The 9,323-nt window shown below is 38.0% G+C and overlaps 1 protein-coding gene and 1 pseudogene across 1 annotated transcript; one reads left to right on the top strand and one right to left on the bottom strand.

Annotated features, from left to right (window-relative positions):
* Window positions 1–4,294: 4,294 nt before the first annotated feature.
* LOC105741514 lies at window positions 4,295–8,518 on the bottom strand (annotated as a pseudogene).
* LOC101586046 (RNA-binding protein 44-like) lies at window positions 6,397–7,889 on the top strand. The gene is given in 3 exon segments (XM_012513636.2): window positions 6,397–6,927; window positions 6,929–6,969; window positions 6,971–7,889. Coding segments are annotated over 3 exon segments (1,479 nt in total). The 3' UTR covers window positions 7,878–7,889.
* Window positions 8,519–9,323: the final 805 nt, after the last annotated feature.

Here is a 9,323-nt window from a genome sequence, read left to right as displayed (position 1 = left end):
TTTAAAAATAGGTATAAAGAATTATATACTTCTTACGTTTACACATAAGTCCAAAAATCTCACCATATACAACCTTGAAGCAGGACAATCCCACAATATTCCTTTTCATGTCTTTTGCTTTCATTCACCACCCCCTTCTTTTTGAACAACCTGAGAGACTTCATAGCAGCAACTGGCATGTCATGACAAACAGCCAGTATTCAGAAGACCAGAATGACAGGCACTCCAAGCATGAAACTACTATTACAGATTACCATCTTTAGTGCAGTTGCTTAGTTCACAGGTATCAGTATATATAGTTAGTCAGGGTGAGAATCTTTCCAATTAACTGCTAGATTAAAAAAATCTTCTGGAGATTCTCAGGATCAATAAGGATTTTTTTTTTCTCTGAATGCCTTCAGGGCAGGTTTGGCTGGCTTGAGTTGTGGGCCTTGAACCAGAGCAACTTGAGCCTGACAGCTGTGTTGAAGCAGTCACTTAAAGAATTGAGCTAAGGGGCAGGCCCCCTCCACATCCTTAAACTTAATTAAATCAACATGACAAGGAATATTGTCCAATTATAAGTTAAGGAAAAAGTCAAATAATATGAATTGATTTTATCATCAATTCCAAGATTAAGAACAATACCCTTACTTTCACAAATAGACCTCTTTATGCTCTACCCACTGTCAGTAGATGATGCATTTAGTGCTGTTTTTCCTGACATGAACAGATCTATGCACTAGATTCTCAGATTTTCCTAAACTCCCTGACCTGAAGTAAGTAAATGTGACAATAAAATGAAATGAAAACAATTATGTTCAGTTGTTAGGGAGCCATGATTTTTAATCCAATATTAGATTCTAACATTATTTATTGGACAAAACTTGTCTAGATTAAAATGTTCATAGTTCTATACTTGAATTCTTGAGGAGAAAGTGTAGTGCTTTGGAGGGAAGTGTACTTGTTCTATTTTATGGAAAAAGGAAAACAAAAATTCATAACAAGATAATAAGAGAATAGCAGTAGTTAATATATCGTATATTATTATGTTTAAATATAAACATAAAAGCATAAAATATGGACATAAAAAGTTCTCGAATTCATATTTGCATAAACCTTCCTTTTCTATGACACTAAAAGTATAACTAACTAATTTTTCCCTTCTTTTCCCTTCCTTCCATTCCCCTTTCTCCTATCCTACTTCATTTTTCCTTTTTAACAATGTCTTCCAATTTCACAATATCTATTAGACGTTTTAGACCTTATTTGCTCTTTTAATTTCTCACACCAGAGAGATCACATGATGTTTACACATGAGTCTGGTTTATTTCACTAATGAGTATAGTCTCAAGTTGCATGCATTTACCTATAAAAGTCTCCAGTTTATCCTTTTTTATGGCTGAGTAGTACTCCATTATATAAGAAGGCTGCATCTTTTTAATCCATTCTTCAGTTGAGGGGCATTTGGGTTGTTTCCAAGGTCTGGCTATTACAAATTGCGCTGCTATAAACATGGGTGCATATATATTGCTGTGGCACGATGTTTTTAGTTCTTCTGAGACAATACCCAGAAGAACAGCTGAGTCAAAGGGCATCTCTAGTCCTAGTGCTATAAGGAATTTCTACAGTGGTTGCATTAGTCTACAGTGCCAACAGTGGAGAAGGGCTCCTTTTTCCCCACAGCCCCTCCAGCATTTATTTTTGGTTGATTTTTTCAATAATAATCATTCTTTCTGGAGTGAAATAGAATCTCTATTGTTTCTTTTTTCATCTCACCAATGACCAATGATGTTGAACTTTTTTTGTATATTTATTTGCCATTTGTATTTCTTCATTTGATCAGTGTATTTTCATTTCAGATGCCCATTTTTTGATTGAGTCTTTGAATTTGGGAATTCTGATTTTTTTTTCAACTCTTCCTATTCTCTAGATGGAAGTCTCATTGGCTAACTGTGGGATGTCTTTTTGTTCTGTGTGTGATATTTCTTTTGATGTGCAAAAAATTTTTAATAAAATGATATAGATTTTATGGTATAGATTCTTTGAAGTATTTTCTGTGTAGTTTGGGTTTTATGAACTCTTTGTCTATACTTATGTCTTTAAGATTTCTACCTACTTTCTCTTACAGTAGATTTAGTGTTTCTGTTTTAATATTTTTATCTGTGATCCTTTTCAACTTTAGTTTAGTGCATGATGATACATATGGGTCTAGTTTTAGTCTTTGGCATGTAAACAGTCAATTTTTTCAGCACCAATTATTAGAAAGGCTACCTTTAATTCAGTGAACATATTTGGCCATTATTCTATACAACTTATTATTATCTTGTATATTTCTGTACGTTGAATGGGTTTATCTGTAGAATTCTCTTATTTTTATTTTGTAGTAATAGTAAAGCATTTGGGGCTTGTTCATATAGCTGGCATTTGACACAGGCCCTTTGGCTGGCAGTGTAGCCAGAGCTGTCAAAGACAGAACCAAAACAAGTTGCTTGGCCTTCTCAGGTAGGACAGTTCAAGAAGGCAATGCTCCAAGCAGTTGCATCCCAAGAAAATCAGGTAGAAGTTACAGAATCTCTTATGACCTACCCTTACAAGTGCCTGAAGTTATTGCTCACTAGACACAAACCATAACATTCTTCCCCTGGCCCTCCAAAGACTCATGCACATCTCTTTATGCAAAAGGCATTTTAACCCATCTCTAAGAGTTGCCAAAGTCCTAACAGTTTCACCATTGTTGAAAAGTCTAAGTACCAAGTCTCCTCTAAGATCTAAGGCAAACACTTAGTTGTGAGCCCCTGTACAAATAAAAAGTTAAATACTCCAACATTCAATGGCACAAGATAAACATTACCATACCAAAAGGTACAATAGCAAGACTGGGACCAAAACAAGTCCAAAATTCAGAAGGGCAAACAAATCAAGTAGTTTCATGTGGAACATCTGAAACAATCTGTAACAAATTGTGAGCTCCATGTGGCTCCACCCCTATGGCACTCTTGGTGGTAGCTCCAATGGCTTCACCTTTGGGCCAGCTTTGTGAGCTCCTTGCAGTTTCCCTTAAATAATCCATGTTCCTCTCTTTTCCAAACCTGGCTTTTCCAAACTTCTGGAGTTTCCACTTCATGTTAAGCTTCTCGCTTTCTGCTTCACATCTTGCCCTCTCAGAGGTACACTGCCTAGCCTTCCATGCCTTCTTAAATCTAGGTGGAAGCCTTCTTAGCATCAGAACTCTTTCATTCCGCTTGTGCTTAAGACCAACACCATGTGGATGATGCCAAGGTCTGATGCTGGCTGGAACAGTAGCCAGGCTTTCTTCTCTCTTGGCTGTAGGGGTGAAATGCTGGATTGCTGAGCACTCTGAACCTGATTCTGAGGAACAAATTCTCTATGCAGCCACAATTCTAGAACCTGGTGTGGTCACCACCACTATTCTGGAACATCATGCTCTGGCTTTCTCTCCAAAGCAAAGTCCCTCATCTTTGTGTTTCTGAGGTTGCAAAGGGCAGAGACCTGCCAACCCCTGTGATGCCCTCAGGCCATCATTTTCATTCTCGTGTTCCTTCTTACAACGGAAATACTCTCAACTCTATCTTTGTAGTCCACAGCTTTATTGGCACTTTTGTTCTGTATAAACTCACATTTTAAATCATCCTGTTGGGCTCTTTGCTCTTGATTCTCAACACAAATCTGACCAAAAGCCCCCAACAGTAGCCACGCCACTGCCTCAATATTCGACCTCCTTGAAATTTCTTTTGCAAGATTAACCAGTCAACTATGCTTCATCTCAGTCTCAGGCAAAATATCTGGGCAGAAGAAAACTGCAGATAAACTCTCTGTCAAACCATAACACACAATACCCTGAGTCCAACAATCAATACAGTCCTTTTTCCCAGAAGGAACCTCTCCAGCTTGCTCTTTATAGGCAGGGTTTCTATCAGTCTTCTGGTCTTCTGAACTCTGACCAGAATCTTTCATGCAGAACAATGTTCAAGTACTTCTCTTGTAAGTGACATCTCCAAACACTTCCTATCTCTTCCCATATGCCATTCCAAAAGGCTTGTGATCCACATGGTCAGGTTTAGTCACAGCAATGACCCCACTGTCAGTACCAAATTCTGTCTCAGTTATTTGTCTCTTGTTGCTGGGACAAAATACCTGATACTCAACATTAAGGAGGGAAAGGTTTATTTTTTTTTTTAACTTTGTAAAGCTTTAATGCAAGAACATCAGTACACTTTCTTTCCAACAATCTTAAAGCATGATCAATACCAAGACTTTAAATATCCACCTTTCAAGTGCTTGAAAAAGAGTTTCAATTAACTGTCTTTTCAATGATCACACTGGCGTTAACTGTCCTCATGTTTGCGGACACTGGGGCCTCTGCTGGGCCACCAGCTCTGGCCCCACTGGCAGCAGGAGCAGGCAGGGCGCAGCTTCAAAGGGCAGATGCAGGACAAGCTATACCAGCACCTTCATCTTCACCAGTGTCTGAATCTGGGGTTGTAACTTGACTCTCCTGAAGCCCCAGGATCTCACAAACAGCTTGTGGCAATTCCTTGCATTTTACCATCTGTAGAGAAATCGCTTCTGCCTTGCATAGCACATCCTCCACATCAATTTTCATGGACAACTCATTGATATGCTTAAGTATTTAATTGAAACCATAATGCTTTTCCATTATTTGTTGCTTTTCTGATTCGAGAATAGCACAACAGAGAAGAAGATAGAAATTTTTACATGGCAGCTCAGTCCACATTACCTCTCATAGTCAAAGAATATCCAGAAAACTAAATTCCCTTTTAAATCTGATTAAAAGCCATCTGGAGCAAAAATATAGGTAATCTGAGTTCTGAGATTCTAAGTGACTGAAAAAAACCACTGTCCAACAACTGAAGTAAGGTGCTCAGCTGAATTAACTGGGTCTTCATACCTTGCATTTTTTCTTCAAAATTTTGATGCATGTGGTCCATGTAAGAGGCAAAGCACCAAAAGGCGTCCACTTTATTTTCCATCACATACAAAAGAGGGGAAAGTAAGTCGTTCATTCCTTGCACGTATCCTAAATCAAAATCATACATACATACATGATCATTAAAATGTCATGAAGCAAAATCAGCCCTGGATTATCTTGGCCTTCACAAAATTTGTTTGTTCAATCTGTTCAGTTAACATCCTTTTCAATAAGACTTCTATAATCTCTTAACCTTGAATTTCTCTTCTCTTGTTCCTCACTGACAGATTTCCACTGTAGCTTCATCCTGAAGTATTCATCAATTTTTGGCTTTTGTAATTGGGTTCTTTCCTCCTTAGTACTGTCTCAAGGAAAGTAATCCAGCAGAAATTTCCAGGTTTGTTTTCTCAATGAATGACTAAGACCCCCTTTAAATATCATCTGCTTCATGTTCTCCACATTTAAGATCCTTCCTTCAGAATCAATGTCCTTCATCCACTCTTCCAGTGACAATGGCTCTCTCCTCTGAATGACTGGTAGTTCTCGCAAATCAATTCTTGTGATGACTTCAAATTCTGGTTCTTCTTGTTGGTTTATCTTTAGACCTGGACTAGCGTCACTAGGAAATCTGCCATTTCCAAAGGTGGTCGTTGATGCACAGAAGGATCGCTGCCTCTTAAACTATCAAAAATGTAGTTTGTAACTTTGGAAAATCCTACAATAGTTACTGTGTAAGGATCTTTTTTAATTTTTTGTGTTAAACCATATGCTGGTTCATCAAGAAAATTTCAAAAGACTGTGAAAGATTCTTATTTTGACAGTTCACAAGAAGTATTCTTTTATCTTGTGGAGATTCACACAATACCACATATTTCTCAAGAGAGTCAATCAGTAGTTTGCTCTCTCCTTAATGAAAGTGCAGAGCAGGGAGAACAACGTCATCCTTTAGACAGATACCAAATATGACCAGCCCATAGCCTTTGTGTTTTGCTTGATTGATTTCAGGTCTGTCAAACTGAACAGAAATGACCATTTACTTTTCTCATTTCTATGACTTGGAGCATCTCCATTGGTATGTGGCTTATTTTTAAAAGAAACTGTATTAACCATATCCTACTCAGCTTCATAACTGCTCAGATGCTCCACACCTCGATGAGCTCTTTCTCTAGGGGCCTGGGTCTATTCTACAACTAAACTGGAGTCTTTTCCTGCATAATGGATACTAGAAGAATCCAGCACATCATCCAAAGGTCTCCAGTCCACTATTATGTCAGCATCCTTTTCTAAAACACGTAATAGGGGGTGCACCGCGGCTGCTCGGCACTGCGTCGTACGCACAGAGGCGGGGGTGGCTGCTGAGCGCTTGCTTGTGGAGGTAGGGACTGCAGCCCAGAATATTCATCCTTTAATGATGCAGGCTACTACACTGATGGAGACAGCTTCTGGTAAAGGCTGTTACAGCAATGGAGGAAACAGAGGTTTTCCTGGAATTAAAAACATGTGATAACACAGACTTAAAGAAATGTCTTGAAAGGGAGTTTCAAATTTCTGAAGAGATGGTGAAGGATCTACCTTCAAAGCACTGTAAAAGAATAATGCAGAGAGCGATAGAAGCAGAGTTATACCTTTTAAGTGTTCGCTATCAGATGTGCCTTCGTCACGGTTGTGATATTTACAAATTTGTCATGGAAAGTAAAGGATTAAACAGGAATTTACAAAGTAATTCTGCTAAGAAGGAATTAGAATCAACACTGCTGTCTATTTTAGAAGAATTAAATGTTAAATATATGAATCTAAATAAAAAAATACTCAAGGGCATACCATTAGAAGAGCTGCCCCCTTTGTCAATAGAATCAAAGTTACTGACAACCTTCTCTACTTTGGTTTCTGTGCTAATGAAAGAAGAATCACATGTCTTTTCAGGAGCAGTTTCTGAAGTAGGTAATCAGACTGCATCTGATGATGAGGTCTCTCCAACGCGAAAAAAACGTGCACTCTCAAATGTCTTTATTATCTGACAACAGTCATCCTGAACAAAAAATCACCTAAAAAAGGTGGTTTCGAAAATGGTGGTATCAATGTAGACTTTAATCAACTAAAACTTGATGATAAAGAGTGCAGAAATGACCATGAAGTCAGTGAGGACTGGTTTGATGCTAAAGAGAACGTGACAGGAGTTGACTCCTCAGGAATAGAAGAAAATCAAATAGATCATGACAGATGGAATCCGAAGTTTGTGGCAGCACAAATGAAGAATATTGAACCCCTCGAAAGAGATAAAGGGTTTTTGGTACATGTTGGTGGTCTCTGCCCTTCAGTATCTGAGGCTGATTTGAGATCTCACTTCCAGAAATATCAAGTTTCTGAAATCTCAATTCATGATTCTTCTACTACTTACAGATATGCATCTCTTTCTTTTAACAAAAACCATGATGCAAAGATGGCTGTGGAAGAAATGAATGGAATAGAAATAAATGGAAAATCAGTAAATGTGAGACTTGTTAAAACTCACAGAGAGTACATGTCACCACTTGCCTCAAAAAGAGGTTCAAATAATTTGGAGAAAAGTATGAACAAAGAAATCAACCCAGCCTCCTCTGTTTTTGCATTGCCCAGAACTAGGCTGAGGCAGATGATGTCTGAGCAAGACAGTAAGCTTTTGCCTTTGGACCAGGATGCTAAGAAGAATTGTAAACAGATTGAATCTGCTCAGTTTCCACCAAAAATACCTGTTCAGTTCATACCTCCAAATACATTGAACCTTAGTAGCTTTACCAAGATCATAAAGAAGCTGGTTGAACTGCATCCAGAAGTCAGCAGAGACCATATCATAGACGCTCTTCAGCAAGTGAGAATGAATCATAAAGGCTTTCTCAATGGCTTATCTATTAGTACTATTGTGGGAATGACTTTGTCTGTTCTGAAAAACTCTGCATCCCCTTAGGAGTAAACAAAACAGAGTGTCCTTGGAGTGTATGAGTGCCCATCTGCAGCAAAGCTTCTACAGCACATAAGAAAAGGTTGTGGTAAAGCAAGAGTGATACAATTTTGTAGATTCTATAAGAAGACTTAGCTGTTAAACACTCTGCTTTGTAGCTCTTCTAAATCTGGCAATACGTGTGTGATGTTAATATATCTATATAAAAATTAAAATACAATTTGATGTGTTTATAAATTTTATTTCAAATTTGTTTAAGGACTTCAAAGAACATATTTCGAATCAGAAAAAAAAATTGTCATGTCTATGTAAAAAAATCCTTTGTTAAGTACATTTTAAAAATTATTTGCCAGGAAGTCTGTTGTTACTGTTTCAAAGTTCATTAAATGATTTCCATGCATAATCTGAAGTTCACATCTTTGTTCCAGTTTTTATTTAATAGTCTTACATTGGACCATAGAGGCAAATAAAATCTACAGGCACATGTATAAAAAAAATAAAATAAAAAAATAAAACACGTAATATTCCTGAAATTAAGCTGTCCTGGTCATTGGTCTTGGCACAAGATAAATGAATATACACTCCTTCCTGTTCATATATAATCTTCCCATCTGCAGCACCCACCGCCGCCATGTTTCCCACTTGGTGATGACCAGGAAAGGTTTATTTAGTCCACAGTTAGTAGAGGTTTCAGTCTATACTTGGCTGGCTCCAGGCATTAGGCAGTCATTTGTGGTGGCAGAAAACAGCAAAGAGCAAAGGGGAGGAGTAGTGGCAACAGTAACAATAAAGAGTAAGTCTGTCTCCCTTATGTTGCATTCAAGCTATCCGTCCCAGGCTTGGTATAGTACTCACACCCATAATCCCAGCACTGGATCATGAATTAATCGTGACCTCATGAATTAATCTAGAGGCCACCCCATTGCTGCATGAGGCTTTGTTGGGGGACAACTAGACACAAGCCATAACACCAACAAAATCATGAAGCCTCTATTTAGGAGAAGGGATATAAGGTATTACTTCTCGATGTGAGGATCAAGAGGAATGAACCAGCTAACAGACTTCTTTTCTATTTTCATATTTATGACAATGGTAAAGTAATAAAATCACCTTCTAGAATTTTTATAACTCACACAATTTTTGAGGGACACTTGCTTTGTATGTCTGCTTATGATAGTACAGTACCAGGGAAAGCCAAGTTCCATCTCAACATGCACTCTGAGATATTGCACTCTCCGCACAGAGATAGGTAGTGAAGACTGAGAAGCCCATTGCTTTGCAGTGTGAAATTAATAGAGAGCACTTTCTCACAGTCACTGGCTGCTTTGTAAAAATCCTTTTTATCTGCGTGTGTGTGTCTGTTTGTGTGTATGTGTGTGGGTGTGTATACTTACACAAACTAGCAATGATTAGCAGTAAATGTAGTGGTGAAAAAGAACTTTAAAAGCAGTA

This window comes from Octodon degus, unplaced genomic scaffold (assembly GCF_000260255.1).
Source record: "Octodon degus isolate 3935 unplaced genomic scaffold, OctDeg1.0 scaffold00015, whole genome shotgun sequence".
Lineage (NCBI taxonomy): Eukaryota > Metazoa > Chordata > Mammalia > Rodentia > Octodontidae > Octodon > Octodon degus.
This window is presented reverse-complemented; position numbering and strand designations above follow the sequence as displayed.